Source organism: Trichomycterus rosablanca, chromosome 24 (assembly GCF_030014385.1).
Source record: "Trichomycterus rosablanca isolate fTriRos1 chromosome 24, fTriRos1.hap1, whole genome shotgun sequence".
Lineage (NCBI taxonomy): Eukaryota > Metazoa > Chordata > Actinopteri > Siluriformes > Trichomycteridae > Trichomycterus > Trichomycterus rosablanca.
In genome coordinates, this window is record NC_086011.1 from 15,252,246 (window position 1) to 15,270,732 (window position 18,487).

General features: G+C 42.1%; 2 protein-coding genes across 2 annotated transcripts in view; one reads left to right on the forward strand and one right to left on the reverse strand.

Annotated features, from left to right (window-relative positions):
• The first annotated feature begins 1,614 nt into the window (after positions 1–1,614).
• Positions 1,615–2,633, forward strand: LOC134301728 (DNA-binding protein inhibitor ID-1-like). The gene is made up of 2 exons (XM_062986569.1): positions 1,615–2,027; positions 2,203–2,633. The coding sequence occupies exons 1-2, from the start codon at positions 1,677–1,679 to the stop codon at positions 2,215–2,217; spliced, it is 366 nt and encodes a 121-aa protein (XP_062842639.1). The 5' UTR covers positions 1,615–1,676; the 3' UTR covers positions 2,218–2,633.
• A 3,204-nt stretch (positions 2,634–5,837) lies between these two features.
• Positions 5,838–18,487, reverse strand: part of ncoa3 (nuclear receptor coactivator 3) — a 44,029-nt gene continuing 31,379 nt past the window's right edge. The window contains exons 5-24 of the mRNA XM_062986542.1: positions 18,024–18,184; positions 17,714–17,814; positions 16,546–16,720; positions 16,253–16,438; positions 16,080–16,166; positions 15,658–15,801; positions 15,064–15,211; positions 14,408–14,958; positions 13,293–14,254; positions 12,803–12,929; positions 12,096–12,230; positions 11,714–11,956; positions 11,501–11,603; positions 10,991–11,162; positions 10,211–10,540; positions 9,599–9,712; positions 8,906–9,131; positions 8,593–8,770; positions 8,346–8,490; positions 5,838–7,216 (exon numbers count right to left, since the gene is read on the reverse strand). Of these exons, the coding sequence (XP_062842612.1) occupies positions 7,208–7,216; positions 8,346–8,490; positions 8,593–8,770; positions 8,906–9,131; positions 9,599–9,712; positions 10,211–10,540; positions 10,991–11,162; positions 11,501–11,603; positions 11,714–11,956; positions 12,096–12,230; positions 12,803–12,929; positions 13,293–14,254; positions 14,408–14,958; positions 15,064–15,211; positions 15,658–15,801; positions 16,080–16,166; positions 16,253–16,438; positions 16,546–16,720; positions 17,714–17,814; positions 18,024–18,184 (4,297 nt within the window). The 3' untranslated portion in view covers positions 5,838–7,207. The remainder of the gene's footprint in view (positions 7,217–8,345; positions 8,491–8,592; positions 8,771–8,905; positions 9,132–9,598; positions 9,713–10,210; positions 10,541–10,990; positions 11,163–11,500; positions 11,604–11,713; positions 11,957–12,095; positions 12,231–12,802; positions 12,930–13,292; positions 14,255–14,407; positions 14,959–15,063; positions 15,212–15,657; positions 15,802–16,079; positions 16,167–16,252; positions 16,439–16,545; positions 16,721–17,713; positions 17,815–18,023; positions 18,185–18,487) is intronic.

The window sequence follows — 18,487 nt, forward strand, 5'->3', positions numbered from 1 at the left end:
GTTAAACTTTTACTTTAAACTTTGAGTCATAATGGAATTTACAACTTCTACACTAATATTTTATGATGTGTTTTTACAGCTTCATAAGCACTTGAAGGTCAGATAATAAAATGAACTGCATTATTAAATCATGTTGTAACAGTCTAAATCATGATGTAACATCCAATGTGCAAACTTGTAAAATTGCATAACATTTGTACATATTTGCAGAATATTTACTGTGCTAATTCTTAAAATAGGTCCACAAAAGTCTAAATTTGTAATAACCCAGTGCAACATTTAAATAAACACCAATGTGCACAATCCTAACATACAGTAAATAAACAATTTATATTGTAATTCTTTTGTGTGTAATATTTTTTATTGCCCAACAATTATTATTTATTTGTAGCATTGTAAACCACATAACAATGCATGTTTAAATGTAGTATCTTAGTCTTGTAACTCATTTGATTATATTCCAGTGGAACAATTTGTTGTGTATTCTTTCTTAATTATATAGGCATAGGGGATATAGTATATAGTATAATAAAATAGATAGATAGATAGAGAGAGAGAGAGAGAGAGAGAGAGAGAGAGAGAGAGAGAGAGATGGATAGATGGATAGATGGATAGACGGATAGACGGACAGACAGACAGATAGACAGATGGATAGACGGATAGACGGATAGACAGACAGATAGACAGATAGACAGATGGATAGATGGATAGACGGATAGACAGATGGATAGATGGATAGACGGATAGACGGATAGACGGATAGACGGATGGACAGATGGACAGATGGACAGATGGACAGATAGACAGATAGACGGATGGATGGATGGATGGATGGATGGATGGATGGATGGATGGATAGATAGATAGATAGATAGATAGATAGATAGATAGATAGATAGATAGATTAGATACATTAAAGCAAAAAGTATTAAAGTACACAAGTATTAAGTACAACATTAAATAAATTATTGAATGTAGTATGTATATAAATATCATTGCAGTAAATATTATCAGTACGAAATATAGACCTCAGTTGGGCAAATAAGATTGGTAGACAACATGTAATTATACAAAAATTGATTTTTTTCCTTCTTGATTTGTATAAATAAACCATAACCAACCCAACCCAAATTTACAAACAAGGTGCATCATAATAATGATAATCTTTTCACAAAGCAGATGAGCATCATTAGATTTAAAGATAATTAGATTCTAGGATCATTATATTCAGACTGTTTCCATGTGCTGAACTATTATTCTTGGAATTTGAAAGATGAAGAAGGCTGTTTTGGTGTGAAAGTACTGAAGATTGAAGTTTGGGGGTTAAGCAAGCCCCTCTGTGTACACCTGCAGAGTTGGGGGGGGGCTCAGACAGCTGGATTTCCACAGATCATCCGTAAAACACTCACATTTGTTTCCATTTGTAACACCATCCCCCTCTAAACAGATTGTAAACGTGATAAACGATAACGCGCTCTCATTGGTCAGGAGTGCAGGAGCGCTTGGTTTCTTATTGGCCCGCTGGCGCAAACATGCGCTCTTTGGCCCCGCCCCCCAGCCCCAGAACTGAATAAATAGCGCGCAGTGCGGCGTACTGGACAAACTGTCACTTCAACCTGATCGGATTAAACTCGGATCTTCTGCTTTCGCAAGAAACTTTAACTTCAACCACAAGAATGAAGGTTGTGGGACCAACATGCGCTCTGAAGAGCAAGGTCGGGGGTGAGGACGTGGTCCGATGCCTGTCTGACCAGAGCCTGGGCATCTCCAAGTGCAAGCTTCCTCTTCTGGATGAACACGTGAGCGTGTTCCTCCTGCAGGACATGAACAGCTGCTACAGCAAGCTGAAGGAACTTGTGCCAACCCTGCCTGCCAACAAGAAGGCCAGCAAGGTGGAGATCCTTCAGCATGTCATTGACTACATCTGGGATCTTCAGGTGGAGCTGAACGAGCCTGGCAGGAAGAACTCCACACCAAGAAACCCTCTCACCACCCTCAATGCAGAGCTGGCCAGCATTTCTGTCGAGGTAAATACTCCTTACCATGTATTATACCATGTATTATACCATGTATTATACCATGTATTATACCATGTACTATACCATGTATTATTTATAACAATCTGTGCTTGATCACAATGTGGTCAATCAAATAAAATCAGATCCAAATATCTAAATTTCTTTCTTCTTGTTGTTCTTACAGAATGGCTGCTGTTAAGACTCGTCATCCAAAGGACATCTTCAAACCAGCATCATCAGGGCTGTTTGACCCAAGATGCCTACCGAGTTTGATCCAGTGCCCAAAAAGACTTGGATAACTCCACGAGGACATTCCTCTGTTTTTGAAACCATGACGATCCATGATGATCATACGAACACATTTGAGGTGCCAACTGGATTCAACCCAGCTGCTGTGGAATCTACAGCATGTTAACACCCAGAATTAGTTTTCATTCCCGTGTTTTTAAAGTTTCTCTACTTTATACGCCTTGCAAGAATTGATTATTGCATTAAGCTGTAAAGCTTTGATTTCTCAGATTGCTGAGTGAAATGATGTATTGTATATTACAATGACATGTCTTATTGTTTTTGACAATGTATGATGTTTTTATTAAAACAAGACTAAAAACTTTATCCTTGACTCCAGTGATTTTTTGCACAATTTGTATTTAGGGGCACGTGTGTTAACTTTTTTATTCTGTAAACTTACTTGATTTAAAAAAGTAAACAGTTTTACAAAATCTGAACATCTGAATCAGGTGTTTACAAAAAAATAAGTGAATTTGATGGCTCTAATTCAGTGTTATTACCAATTGTCTGACAACTCTAAGGTTAACATCTTAGTTTCTAGTCATAACAGAATTGAATGTTTTTCAAATATCTACCATTTTTATTTTACCTTTTTAAAGAAAGAATTTAATAAAATAAGAAACAAAAATAGTTTCCAGTTGAAATTTAATAAAGAATCAGTATGTAATGAAGGGGTACATGCTAACTTGCACAAGATCTTTCAAGCATCCGATACAAAAAAAATTCCCTGCCATCTGTCAGGTGGCATTGCTTGGCATTGGCATTGCTTACAGCGGCTGCTTAAGTCCATGGTAATAGATGCTGGAGTAGTGTCATCAAAAACACGCCTTTTGTAGCTTTACTATGTAAATATGTAACATGAAAAGTACATAAAAGTGTCATGTACCTCCAATAAATGTAAAGTAGATGTACATGTACAAAATAAAATGTATAAGAGTCACATGTTGGTGGCATCAGTTCTAAAATTAAATCCACATGTTGAATGCAGCAAAAATGGGCAGCATGAAGATGAGTGACTTTCATAAGGGCCAAATCGTTATAGCCAGAGGACTGGGTTAAAGTATCTCCCAAACAGCAAGAGGTGCTCACAGGCAGCTGTGGTGAGTACCTACTGACTGTGGTTCGAGAAGGTAGAGGTTGCAAACACAGAAGAAACTGTGGCTCAGATTGTGCAGATAATTTTAATACTAATGATGAGGTAAATGTGTCACAGCACACATCATACCAGGTCAGTCAAAGTGTCCATGCTAATCCTGTCTACTGTACTATCGAAAGCACCTACAACGGGCACGCAGACCTTGGAACTGGACATCGGACAATGTCGACTGGTCTGACGAATCCTGTTTTCTCCAAAATAATTTGGACGGCTGGACAGGCGTGCATCATTTACATGCAGAAAAAATGGCACCATGTGCTATAGGACTATTCAACTCACATCTTACAGATGTTAAAGGTATGTCCTGGTACCAGATACCACAAGACTTCTATGGAGGCCTAGTCTCGGTGGGTCAGAGCTGTTTTGACAGCATATGATGGGAGTCGGACTCTCTTGTATTAGTAGTAGTGGATTAGAGAGACAGAAACAGACAGACAGACAGACAGAGACAGACAGACAGATTCAACTATTGTCATTGCTTAAAAAACAAGGAATATCAGTGAACTTATATATCTACATTTACAATAATAAATATATACACATCTATCTATATATATATATATATATATAATGTTAGGCTACATTCTAATCGTAAATATAAAAGTAAAAGCAGATGTTAAAATAAAATCTAGTGTAACAACACTATCATTACCCTGCAGCATCTGCCTGTGATGTACAACGAATAAATACTGCCAACCAACCCCGTTCTCCCTATCATAATATATGTTTTATTTATATTTTCAGTAAATAAGTGGTTATAGTTTTAATCCTATAGTTTTATGTATGTAGATGAATTAGTTGAATGAGAGGAAATGCGCATGATTCGCACTTTAAGATTGATGTATTCTCCAAAACGCGCCCCCCACCACCCCCGGTTTCTCTGCATGCGCAGCTGTGTGTGAGTGAGTGTGTGATAGTATGTGCCAAGGGCAGGAGGGGGGCAGGAGGGAGGAGGAAGAGGGGCAGGAGGGGAGGGAGGGGTGCAGACTGAGCGGCGCCGCGGTGCACCTGGGGAGCTTCAGGTTAAAGCGCGCTACATTCCAGTGCACACAGCTGATTGAAACATTAACAAACAGTGAAATCCGCAGAGGCTCGGAGGCGCAGATGCGCCGGGTGCTGCGCCAAGAGCAAAAGCTCAATCCCCTCTGGAGAGTTTCTCCCACACACTCACACCATCCTACACCAACTGTTTTTATATACAGGACAGTAGGTACAGGATGGGGGTACCTACAGTACCTATTGGGGAGGGGGTTAAAATAATCGTACATTTGAACTGATTTCTTTGCAGTAGTAAATGTATTTGTATTTAGCAGATGCTTTTATCTTTATTAACAGTACTGTGAAAGCAATTGGGGCTTATTAAGGGGCCCAACAGTGGCAACCTGGCAGTGGTAGGGCTTGAACAAGCAACCTTTTGATTACTAGTCCAGTACCTTAACCACTAGGCTACAACTGCCCCTAGTAATGTATTTATGTAGACTTTAGTAATGTAGACTTTAAAGTATGTCTGTGGGAATTTGTGCCCATTCAAACAAAAGTGCATTTGTATAGCTGTATAGCTGGGCACTGCTGTTGGTCAAGAATGCCTCAATTGATGTTCCAGTTCATTCCAATACCGTTCAGTGTGGCTGAGGTCAGGGCTCTGTGCCACTTTGATTAATTAATGCAGACCAAAAGCCCCAGTTCAACCCCTCTACTAAAGACCAAGATGAGTGGGTAAAAAATTAGAAGAGTTTTAAAATGCTAATTGTTTCTTACCATATACATCTTAAAGCTGAACCTGACAACAATGCGTTTGCAACAAAGCACTAGTGTTATATGTGGTGGCTAGTTTGGTATTTAAAGCATTTTGTTAATGCTTATTAATACATACAATTTTGTTGTTTAATGATGTGTGTACAAAAAGGAATATTTATAATATTTATAATATAAAAGTGCTCAAATAATAAAACACTTCTTTCCTCATTGGAGTAGTCTCTTCCAGGATGGCAAGGCCCCAATCCACATGACACAATAGGTCCACTAAACAGCTTGATGAGTATGTAAAATATGTAAAGCATATAATTTGGCTTTCTTAATCACTAGATTTCAATCCAGTGAAACAGTTAACACTTAACACTTGATTAAATTGTAGTGTAGCCAATCCAGCATTTTTAGGAGACAAACCCATATATATAAAAACCTCTTCATGACTGCACAATCATTTAGATACAGTGACCTTAGGTGAGGACGATTAAACCTAATCCAAAGGATCTGTGACTGTTTGGCCATAATGCAAACGGTAGAAGAGCAATAATGCATTGTAAAGCTTTGGCGCCCCCTGTGACTGAAATCCTGAAGTGACACCCATAATAAAGGCAGCAGTCCATGCATAACGTTTAAATAGAAATTTTATTTACAACAATATGAACATCGAGGAGAAGAATAAAATGTATTGCAATTTACATCTTCAGCTGCTCCCCTCTTAATATAACTTAAACCAACCCTGCCCACGACTCAAACCAAACGTGGATTTCGCATTTCAAATATCCGTATTTAACCATTATCCAACATAATTTTAAAAATAAAAACACAAAAAACTGTTGATTTCCAACCTATTAAAGACTGACATGTTTCCATTGTCTTTCGTTGGAGTCTCTTGCAAAATGTTGACAACTGTTGACATTTTTCCAATATGAACTGGCCTCAGAACTGAAGAATTACAACGGTTGTCTGTATGTGAAGGCCCGTGTACCTTGAACTCTGCATTTGCACAAATAACCGTAGAGAAAAAAACAATCACTTGATATCTTTGGATTGTGCAAATTCAGGTAGAAAAAGCGGAGTCAAAACACGAAACATTTCATGATAGTAACAGCTCATAGAGACAGGTCGAGCAAAGGGGGCTTCCTCCGTAAAATGTACACCTAAAATGCAAACTATGAAATCTTGCCTGCTTACAACAGATCCGATAGAATTTATAGAATTTCCCGCTTTACAAAAAAGTGCCCTGCAAAAACGAATGATGGCTCTCATGTCTGCAATACTGTAAAAAAAAAAAAAAAAAGACAAGGCAAGATCTGAATAGATAAAAGTCTTCTTAAAATTCCCTTTTACAAGCTAAAATAGAATTAAACCCAAAGCAATGTTGACCTAAAATAATATGCAGGACAGAGCCCGAATCTGTGCAAAAACTAAAAACAAAAATCCAGTATGTAATATACATATGAAGCGCACTGCATGTACAAGCCCGTTCTTATTCACATATAAAACAAAAAGCCCATTTAATACTGCAGTACCTTTTGTTTTCAGAGGGCTGCACCAGTTCTATAGTATTCATGACATTTCATCATACAAAGAAGTTTATTGCTCAGAGCTGCATATGGTGTCCGGAGAGTACGGCTTCTGTTCAGACTTGCTATAGTCAATGGCAAAGTTTCAGAATAAGGCTAGAACAAGCAGGAAATATTGCAGCCATCCTTTTTTCCTAATTCAGCTGCGTGATAAAGTGCATCCCCACCCGTCTGAGAAGCACCAGATCGGTTCTACAGCGAGAGAAGAGCGCGCTCTACTGGACAGAGAAGAGATCAGCAGCTCAGGTGGAGATGGATGGCTATTTTTTAAGCTCATGTACATTCCAGCTTCCTCTGCAGAATGTGCAGAAATGAGCAGTGCTGAGTGTCCTTTTCGGTTATTTGCTGTTAGTGCAGGTCGGACGAGGGCTTGGTTCGTTTGTGCTTTCTCGCTGAGGCGCTGCTCTGCTTCAGTACTTCTGCAAAACGCACAATATAACATTCATTTATCCAAAGCGACTTACAGTACTGTGACAGTATACTGTCTAAGCAATTGAAGGTTAAGGGCCGTACTTAAGGGCCCAACAGTGGCAACCTGGCAACCAGCAATCTTTTGATTATTAATCCAGTACCTTAACCACTAGGCTACAACTGCCCTACATTCAAAATGACACGCCAAAACAAAGTGTACTTATAAGAAGTATAGTAAGGTGTTAGCATTAGTTTCTATTTATTTATTTATTAGGATTTTTAACATCACTTTGGTTACATTCATGACAGGACAGGTGGTCACTGGTTACACGAGATTCATCAGTTCAAGTTTATTATCAAACACAGTCATGGACAATTTTGTATCTCCAATTCACTTCACTTGCACGTCTTTGTACTGTGGGAGGAAACCCACGCACACACGGGGAGAACATGCAAAGTCCACACAGAAAGGACCCGGACCGCTCCACCTGGGAATCGAACCCAGGACCTTCTTGCTGTGAGGCTAAATCCAGTGGTTCTGAACCTGTGGCCCAGTTGTTCGGCCTGCACCGTGTTCATTGGCATATAATTTCCTTCGGAAATAAAGTGTCTGTCTGTCTGTCTGTCTGTCTGTCTGTCTATTTATTATTGTTATGCATCAATGCACACACGACACCGTTACAATGACTTTAATTATTTAAAAATTTTTCATTATGTATGACTTGACTCTCTTGACTTCCTGCTTATGTGTGTGTGTGTGTGTGTGTGTGTGTGTGTGTGTGCGATGACTTGTAATAATTCTGCACAGGGTGCCAATCCAAGCTGAATAAAGGCTGAATTTATAATTTATATAATTATGTATTCTGCAGATTCAGTGTGTGATAGTTCAGACATGCAGTTTGTGTATTTATTTGGGTTTTAATGCTATGTTTAACACGTATGTGTCATTCTATGGTGAGATTATGTATATTATGTAAATATATATGTAGATAGGTATTATGTGTCTGCTTATTTTATGTTGTCTTTATAATTTGGGCTATTTTATATTCACAGTTTGTTTAAAGCTCACGAGTTTTAAGAAGTAAGGAGAATTTTGTATAACTGTATGCTGCTTTAAGCTATAGAAATGATGCGTACCTGATCAGGACCCAGTGGCATGCGACCCATGCCCATGTTCATTCCCATCTGCCCTTGCATGGGAGACATCATCCCTCCATACTGAGCCGGCGCCCCCTGCTGAGGGAACGGTTGCTGCTGCTGCTGTTGCTGCTGAGGGTATGAACTGTAAACAAAAACCACAGGAAATGTATTCATCGTTGGACTCCAAAAATTGAGATTATTTTAAATTTTAATAGATATTAATGATGATTTTATTTGCATTTACTTGTTCATAGGCATGCCGCCCTGCCCCCAGCCCTTCATCTCGGCCGACTGGTACATGGGGCCGCTCTGAGGGTGTTGTTGCATCATGGGATTCTGGGGGCCACCCATACGCACTGCAACCATAATCGGAGGACTGCTGTTGCTGCCCATGAACGAAGGGTCGTTCTGCTGTCCCATACCTGTAATCACGTCGTACAGAGTTAGCAAAAATACACACTGTTCTAAAGAGTATTAACATTAATATAATTTTATTTTAAAATGTAAGTTCTTGGAGATAAAATAATAATAATATTTTTAAACACACAGTGACTCACCATAGTTTCCTCCATAGTTGAATGGCTGCTGGCCAGGCTGGTTCATGGCTGTTGCTCCAATGGGGTTTTCCATCGCACTGGGGGCAGTGACGTTGGGAGGGGGGCTGAAGGCACCGGCCACAGCCTGCTGTTGTGGCTGCTGCTGCTGCATCATCATCATCCTCTGTCTCCTCTGAAGTATCTCTCGATTGCGCTGAGCCATCATCTGTGCGTTCAGAAACCCAGGCTGAGGAAAAAAAAAAGGGACGCCGTCCGTTAATCAGTCGCTTTCAGTTCTATATTACCAAGGAAATTGAGGATTATTATTCCTGTATTATCTGGTGTGAGAGGTTTCATTGTTGTACTTTGTGCAACTTTCGTTCAGGATTTCATGGGTGTCTGACATTTCTCCCCAGAGTCTGGGGTCTTCTCCTAGTATTGAGTGTTGGTGTGTCAGAACTGGAACATACTATTCTGACATACTATGAAGTTTGGGATGCAGCATGAGCCTCTATTTTTAAAAGTTGTTTACGCCCCAAAGCTTTCTCACCCCATCTGAGGGCCTTATGATGAACATACTTTTATGTAAATAATTAGTGGTAAGAGAACACCGTTTAGCTCCTAGCCTGCCTGCTGAATTTACCATCCTGCAAACTTTTTGTCACACATCCAGTTAAATGTTTGTCTGGTGTTTTATTTGTGCAGATGTATTACCTGCCCGCCCATGTTAGGCTGCATGCCAGGCTGCATGACAGGCCTCATTCCAGGATTTGCCACCGGTGCATTCTCCATTTGTATCGGCATACCCTGCCGGCTCTGGTTCATGAACTGTAAAACAAAAGAATTCGGTGTTAGTAAAGTAAAATATAGGCTGGTTACTCCAGTTTTATTTAATTGGTGTATTGTGCCCACTACAACAGACAAAAATAATAATAATTAAATAAACAAACTTTAACAGGCATATAAAAAAAGAAACTTGTACACGAACGTGTACGTACCCCTTGTGAAGGCTTTAGGTTACATCTTGTAAACCACAGTGGGACCAGATTGCCACAATTTTTATTAATCAAGTATATTTTGTTTTGTGATTCTGATATTTTGATATAAAAATTATGGACAAAATGTGGGTTGCTTAAATTTTTTTTTTAAACCCTGCACTAGAAAAAACACAGGGTCATTTGTCCATTTCATTGCATTGGCAGAGCAGTATGTTGATGCCAACCTGGAACAACCTCCAGGTATTTCATTGAATGTTGCATGAAAGAGCACAGAAATGTTTCTTAGCGGTTTTAGCCCATGCAAGTGACGCATCACACCAGCTCTCACCTGCTGTCCCTGAAGTCTCTGCTGAAGCTGCAACCTGAGAGGCTTGTTGGCGTTTATCATACGTGGGCGCATCATGGCTGCTCGAGTGTGCATGCCTGCCATCCCGGCCATCTGGGGCATCATGGGGTTAAAGCCGGGACCTGGCTGGCCCGGCATGGGGCCCGAGCCCGGCCCAGGTCCGTGTCCTGGCCCGTAGCCACCCTGCATGTTCATGGAGGGTGGGCCGGGATACCCTGCACCATACACAGCCTTAGGATCCATGGGCATCGGGGAATTCGGCGGACCTGGAAACGTTTCGGCAGGAGCAGATGGTTGCGCTGTGTTACGGCCCTGTGAGGAAAGCGAATACACAGTCATACTACGGTACACAAAATTATTTGAAATTATTGTCAAAGCATCTGAATATGTGTGTGTGTATACACAATGATCGGCCAAAACATTTGGACCACGCCAACAAAATGTGCATGGCAATGCCTATTTGGAACAATTGAGTAAAAGCCATTTCACAGCCAAAACTTGGGTAAATACGTCTTCATAATATCAAGTACTGAGGGTAGGAAATAAGAAAAGTATTGTTTTTATAACTCTGGTAAGGTACTGGTGTAATAATTGGAATGTTGCTGGTTCTAGCCCACTCTCTGCCACTGTTGGGCCCTTAAGCAAGACCCTGAGCCATCAATTGTTCGAACTGTATTAATTCACAATTTTATGTCGCTTTGGATAAAGTCGTTTGCTAAACGCCATAAATGTAAGAAGATCGTTCAAGAACGTTTCTCAGACCTGGCCGATGAGGTCTGGGATCCCAAGCGCTCGGTCGATTTCCTCCAGGTTGATGACGTCCGTGTTGCTGAGAATGTTGTCCAGCTGGTCCAGCAGAGCTCGCTCATCACTCTGGCCTTCGCTGGTGGTTGGAGGACCGAGCAGATCATCCAGTGGGTTGGAGAATGGCACGCTGCACAGACAAAAAGCAACTTGAGATCAAATTGTAATTAAAAACACACAACACGGCTAGAATGTCATGTATCAACTGCTGCCATTAATCCCAACCACAAACACCGGCGCTGATGTTAGAGGCACCTGCAGCTGTTTATGAGCTGTTGTGGAGCCCTAACAGAAGCTTTACCTGTCGGGATATTTCTGGATGGGCTCTCTTCACTTACAAATAATGGCTCGCACTGTGGTTTGGTTAAGTCCAATAACCACTGACTGAAATTGAACTAGGTTATAAAACTGGTTTTCAATGTGCTCCCCTGCAAATACCATAAACACCCTAAATGTATGTTTTTTTACCTGTTATTACTGGTACCCATGCCAAAGTCAGACCATGAAGGTGACCGAGGGGGGTGCTGCTGCCCTCTGAATGCATTCACTCCCATTCCCATTTCATTAGGACCTGCAAGCACAACCATTCCACAGACACCTCAAGTTTTTTGCATACACACCATCACTGCACGAGATGAATCAAGACTTTTAATTAGAAGTTGCGGACGAGCCTATACTCACCAATTTCCATTAACTGCTGCTGTAGCATGGATCTGGGTGTGGGTACGCTGTTTGATCTGTTCATCACGGGACCGCCCATCATCCCCTTGGCGTTCGGATCCACGCTAGGGCAGCCCATACCGGGGTGTCCGCTGGGGACGCTGGGGACGCCGGGGCTGCCGGCAGAGCCCGACATCCTCCAATCAGCACCTGAGCCCATCATGGGTGGCATCTGGTTCATGCCCATCTGCCTGTTAGGAACTCCTGCGGGCAGAAATGTGAGGTTTAGAATGCTAGTAAGAGGAAAGAAATGGTAGAAACACAGCTACCAAGTAATGAAAGTATTTTATTTGCTAAACTATTCATTAAAGAAGATGAGTAATTACGGTCTCGTCATCCTTACCCATATTCATGTCCGCACTCTTCTGCTTGATGAAGGAGGATGGGGCACTTCTTCTGCCTGTTCCTCTTGCGCCACCCATTGGTTTCCCATCCATGGACATTGCTCTCTGGAAAGGCACTCGAGGCCCAGGGGGTGCTACACCACAAAAGTACAAGCACAATGTGTTTTAATCTTCCTGTACTCTCTTATCACTGGACACTTTCTGACCAAAGAATGCTAGTGGCCAAACATCTCCTCACAGCCTTAACAATGATGTGCTTAGAAAACCCAACAACACTGCTGCACTTGCTGTACTAAACACCAGCATAACACACACTACTATGTTATTACCATGTTAGTATCATTGCAGTGCCAAACACATTTGGTTAGTGCAGCCCCTACAGTGTCCCTTTCACTTGATAAATGGGTTGGCATGGGGGGGTACCAGATTTTGCGGTGGGTGCTGTTTCCCTGGAATCACTGAGCGCAATGTAACAACCCGGAAAGAACACCAATCCACCACACACAGCCAAACATGTCAGTACAAATTTGCCCAAACTGCCCAAAGCACCACCAGGGGTTCAACCTGGGCTAGCGTAATTTACTCCTGTGCCACCCGAGCACCCCAAAACAGTCATGATCAGCATAAATCATTAAGGTTTGCTGACTGAGTAATAACTGTGACAGGTTTCTATTGTTACTGCTGTTAATAAAGGTTAAGGTCTTACGGATGATGGCGCTGTTGGGAGGTCCTTTCCCTTTTTCTCCGTCGGACCCGCCTCCGCTTCCAGAGTCAGACAAAGTCTCAGAATTGGATTTCCTTAAGCCTCCTAAGATGCTCTCCAAACTCTCCAGCTGAAAACAGAAACAAATTAGATGTAAATATGATCGTTCTCAGTTTATACCAAAGTGTATAAAATCCTTTATTTATTTATTAGGATTTTAACGTCATGTTTTACACACTTTGGTTACATTCATGACAGAACAGGTAGTTACTGGTTACACAAGATTATCAGTTGATTTATTACACCTGTTAGTAATTGTTGTAGCTGAAAAGCACGAATTCGAAAATTAGAATGGGTGTCCCATTACTTTTGGGATGAACCATTGAGTAATATTGCATGAGCTACAGCACTGGCTGGCTTGAGATGTCTTGGAAAGAGCACAAGATGGGAAATAGAAATAAATCAAATACATTTACAAAAAAATTGGACATACCTCATCAGCTGGGTCGCGCTTGATCTTGATATCGTGGCTGCCGGAGTCTGAGGTTGTGACTCCTCCCCCTTGCCTGACCCTATGAGCCTCTAGGTCATCCAGCGCCGGCTTGACATCGCCAATGCAGGGGTCCTTGGCATCGTCCTTGTTGAGAAGATACTGAAGCAGGACGTTCGGCTTCTTCGGACTGAGCTGCTCCTGTTTGATCTCCACCCTGACGCCCTCTTGGCCCTGGTGCTCGCCACCCATGCTGACCTTCCCGGTGGCCTCGGCCGTGATGCGCGCCACCTCGTCTGGCGTGTTGCCGTTCTGCAGAAGCTTGTGGAGGATCTTGTGTTTCTCTTGAAGCGAGCCCACGCCCGTGGATGACACGCACCCCGGACCCTGCTGCGGACCACCGGCTCCCGACGAACCAGAGGACGAGGACGAAACCCCGGTGGAAGATGGGCTGGTCATGCAGCCGCCAGCCTCTTTCAGATCAGGAGTGGAAGGACGGCCGGAGGAAGGTCCGCCGTTGTCCGCACCCAAATTAAGCTCTTCTGGTGGAGACGTGAGCAGCTGAAGTAGCTTATTATGGCCTTCCCTTCGTATCCCGTCAGGACCCACCTGACCGTCTTTGCCGCACTGGCTGTCTGCCTTGTCCGCCAAGGTTTCCGATGAACTTGTATGCGGGTCAGGTCCAGCGCTAGGTGTACCAGCAGGACTCTTGGTTTCCACCATATTGGCTACTTTAGTGGCGCTGGACTGGTTTGGCGGACCAGGCTGAGTGGAATTGATGCTAGGGGAGCTGTCCAGTTTGTGAGAAGGGGAGCTAAGTGCCGAGGGAAGGGAGGAACCTACTCCTTCACTAATTGCCTGCAGGGCATTTAGGGAGCTGCTTGAGAACGTGCTGCCACCTGTTGGACCGGAGGAGCCGGTGCTTCCGGATATTGCCATGGAGCCCATAGGAGAGTGCATACCTGCTAAACATAATAAAGCATAAATAAAGGTCATAAATGGACAGTTCTTCATGTTTGCAACCATCACAAATAATCTATTATAATCAAATAAAATATTTTAACATTTCTAACACTCTGTAATTAAGAGAAAAATGTGTGTATGTCTCAATTGCATACCTCCAGGAGAGAGGGCGCTGATCCCTATTTTGGGGCTTCCTCGTATCCGTGGAGAGCCCATGATGTTCTGCTGATTTGGGTTCATACCCGGACTACTATGGGACGGACTCGTCATGACCATCCCATAACCTCCGCTGTGGAAGTGCTGCTGTTGCTGATTCATTCCCGGATGTGCCATCTGACCCATGGGATTCATCTGGTTCATCTGATTCATGGAACCCATCTGATTCATTTGATTCATCTGGCCCATCTGATTTACTTGATTCATCTGGCCCATCTGATTTACTTGATTCATTTGGCTCATCTGATTCATCGAGTTCACCTGCATCATTTGGGGCATTTGATTCGGCTGGTTCATTCTGTTTCCGGGTCCATACATGGGGCCTCCTCTGGGTCCCACGTGCCCCGAGTCATTCATGACGTAGCCCCTGGAATTGGCCATGGCCATCTGTCCGCCGGAAGCCATGTACATTTGGGAGTTATGGCTGGCACCTCCTATTCCTTGGGACCGCATTACACCTCCTTGGTTTGGCCTGTAACCGTTCTGCTCCCTAAAAATAAAAAACATTTAAAATTGGAACAGAGCAGGTCTAACATAAGCTAAAGTTAAGGACACCAGCAGTACTTGTTAGATGGAAGGAGTACAGCTTGCATACCTTTGCAGTAGATGAGTGGAAAGGAAGTTTATAGGCTCGTTGGTGTTGGGGTTTCGGCAGAGCTCGCTGCGTGTCTGGGCGGTTACTGGAGTTCCGTCAGAAAGAGAAAAGTGGTAGAGTGGAGTCTCTGCGCGACCTCGTGCATATACTAGCGGAAAAAAAAGATACACCGTGAAATGAGCCTTTTTTCGTGTATTTGCAGTGAAATTTAAGATTTACGGTTTGTGTTTAACGATTTAACAAGTACACTATGAGGCGGGTCCTGGCAATCCTACGGCAATTCAGTTAGCAATTGGTTAGTCAAAATGTCCAAGGTGTTGAAGTCTACAGCGGATAAAAACACAACTCGGGTAACTAAATTTTTGACCAGTTTATATCCCCATAGGACCCCCACTGACCAGGTGTTATTGGACTTTTGGACCATACTCTGCACTACAGTGACACTAACATGGTGATTAGAGGATACTGTGTTGTACTGGTAGAAGTCCATGAGGTCATTTTAAACAATAAAACCCACCCAAGCCACTAGCAATTAACGCAAAAAATGCATCAACACATTTATTCACTAATACGGTCACACAGACAAACACCTACCCTCGTGGAAGTGTCGTTTGAAGGACCAAGGCTGGCCTTCGCTGTGATGCAGGAACATTTGCATACACCTTCGCACCAGGTCCTCCCAACCAGGACGCATGGTGGCGTGTAACGCGTTCTGCTGTTCGATCTCGATCAGCTTACCTGGAACAATAAATAATAAATAAATACACAAGTTCAAAATCAATCGCATTCACGTTTCATTACCTTCTACTAATGTCAATACTATTAGTATCACCAAAATGTAAAGCACTCTTAAATACGTACAGGTAATTAAATCAGAAAATGTATCTATCAATCCATACATGACTAAATTGGGAGAAAACTGGAAATGGGATTTTGTATTAGTAGTAACAATATGGGACAATCTGCATATCTGGTGCACCGTCACTGGTGTGAGAAGGACGGGTTGGCGTACTCACCTGAGAGCTCATGCCTAGTACTGAATCTCTCCATTCTCTCCACTGGTATTACTCTTCGTGCCACACAGATCATACACAGCTGCAGGTCTGTAACACAACACACACATTCATGAGTTCAGACATCTAAGATTCGAAGATCTAAGCTTGTGTCAGTGTGTGGAGAGAGTCTGTACCTTCACCCTCCTCCATCATGGATTTAGGCTGGGTAAGAGCGAAACACTGCATGGTCTCATAACGAGGCCTTCCTGCTCCGTCCTCCGCTCCGGGCCCTCCATGGCCGAACTTCACCAGCATCCGGCAGTTAAACGTGTGACTCTTCTGACGGGAAGCGTCTCCTGTCCATGAAACACCATTCGGTCCTACATTTACAAACAGATTGTAGATTAATAAGCGCAACAGTGGCTCCATGCATTTCAGTTCAGTGTTAAAGCGTAAATAATTATTTAGGTGAAGAAAAGACACGCACCGTTGGCCTTGGGCAGGTTTTTCTGCAGCTCCTCTCCATCCTCCGGGTGCAGGATCTTGTAGACGCTGGTGTTGATCAGCTCCTCCTGCTTGTACTGCAGATACTGAGTCACGTTGTCGGACACAAACACGATGTTTCCCTCACGGTTCACTACGAACAGGAATCCATCCAAAGCCTGAGAGACAGAAAAAAGATTGATTAGGCAAACACTGCCGGGCTCTTGCAAGAAAAAAGTCAGTGAACCCTTCAAAATGATGCATTACTCGTGGGCTTAGTCATAAACACATTTAATGAGCATTTTAGTTAAGATCTGCACTTAATTCAAACCAGAAATGTTCATCTTATTGAACATCTGATTTACAAACCCAATTTTCAGAAAAGTGGGGATATTTTGTAAAATGCAATAAAATCAAGACTTGATTCTATAGAAAAAAAAGATTTCCAATGTTTTCACATACCAACTTAATTGTATTTTGTACATACAGTATTTACAAATTACAATTTGATACCTTGAACACATTCAAAAACACTTGAGACATGGCATGTTTACCACATTGTTACATTACTTTTTCTATTAATCACACTTTTTAATGGTTTGGAAACTAAGGACACTAAGTGGAATTTCAGCTAATTTTTGCTTGATACAAGACTGCCACTCATTCTCCTCATTACACACTATATACTTTCAATAGAGGACAAATCTGTACTGCAGGCAGGCCAGTCGAACATATGCACTCTTATAGGCAGTTGGGGTGCATGTAGAATGAGTCCTGGCATTGTCTTGCTTAAACAAGCATGAGCTTCCCGGGTAAAGACGTCGCCTTGATGGCAGAGTGTACCGTCACAGATATGCTAGACATCCATGCTGAGACCAACATCAATGCCATGACAGATGCTGGCTTTTGCTTTTTGCACGGTCTTTGAAAAAGAGAACTCAATGTCTTATTTAGACTCTGTCCCAACATTTTTTGAGTTTGTTGCAGGCATCATATTTGTTTACATTTACAAAATACAATCCCACTGGTAAGATTTTTTTTTATGTCAGTTAAATAAAGGTTCAACAACATCAGAAAACATTCTACATGACCAAACAAATAACTAAAATAAAGCAAACATATTAAATATGGGAATATAGAACATTTCCACATACTACAGTCAATCTCCTAACCTGCAGCAGCAGAGGGCCAAGATGGTCCTTGTCGATGACCCCCTGACCTGTGGAGGACACGTCTGCCTTTTGAACGTCGTCATCGCCGCAAGAGCTCTTTCCTGTTCATAAAACACCACAAATGAAAAATTCGTTTTGGATTCAAACCACTACCATACTAGAATAAAGAAAATCCACTGAATATAACTGCAGAAAAACTACTTTAAGAGATTGTTTATTAAATGTTGGACCAGGCACTAGATAGCAGCACTTCACAGAAATCACTGGTTCTTAAACCAAATCGCTTCAGCAGTAAATGTGGATCTTTTACCGTGCTCCTTGATCTGCCGAATCTGGCGCACTGTCTCTTTAAGAATGGCGCATTTGTCCGGTTTGACGTTAAAATTATCGATGTCGCTGAGGTTAGCAGAGATCAGTTCGGCGAGCTCTTCGATGTATTTGCATTCCTGCTCTCTCCTACGCTTATCACACCTAAAAAACACAAACACGCGCACACACACACACACACACACCTATATGGGTGACTGACATTCGCATACTGGCCACTTCGTTGGAAACACCTGCAGAGCTGACAGGAATTCTGAGGTAAATCAAAAGTGCTTAATTACATGGATCTCGTTTCTTAAAAATCACAAATTTCATGGATTTTTTAAGAAAAATGCCACATTACACACAGCAGTCATTAAATTACACATAAATTAAGTGATAAATAAGTAAAAGTTACAATACATAGCACAGCCTACCTTAATGGTCGAATGTAAACCTAGAACAATC

What these genes read in the sequence shown, in the direction of transcription:
- LOC134301728 (XM_062986569.1), top strand. Translation starts at nt 1,677, where the DNA reads ATGAAGGTTGTGGGACCAACATGCGCTCTGAAGAGCAAGGTCGGGGGT.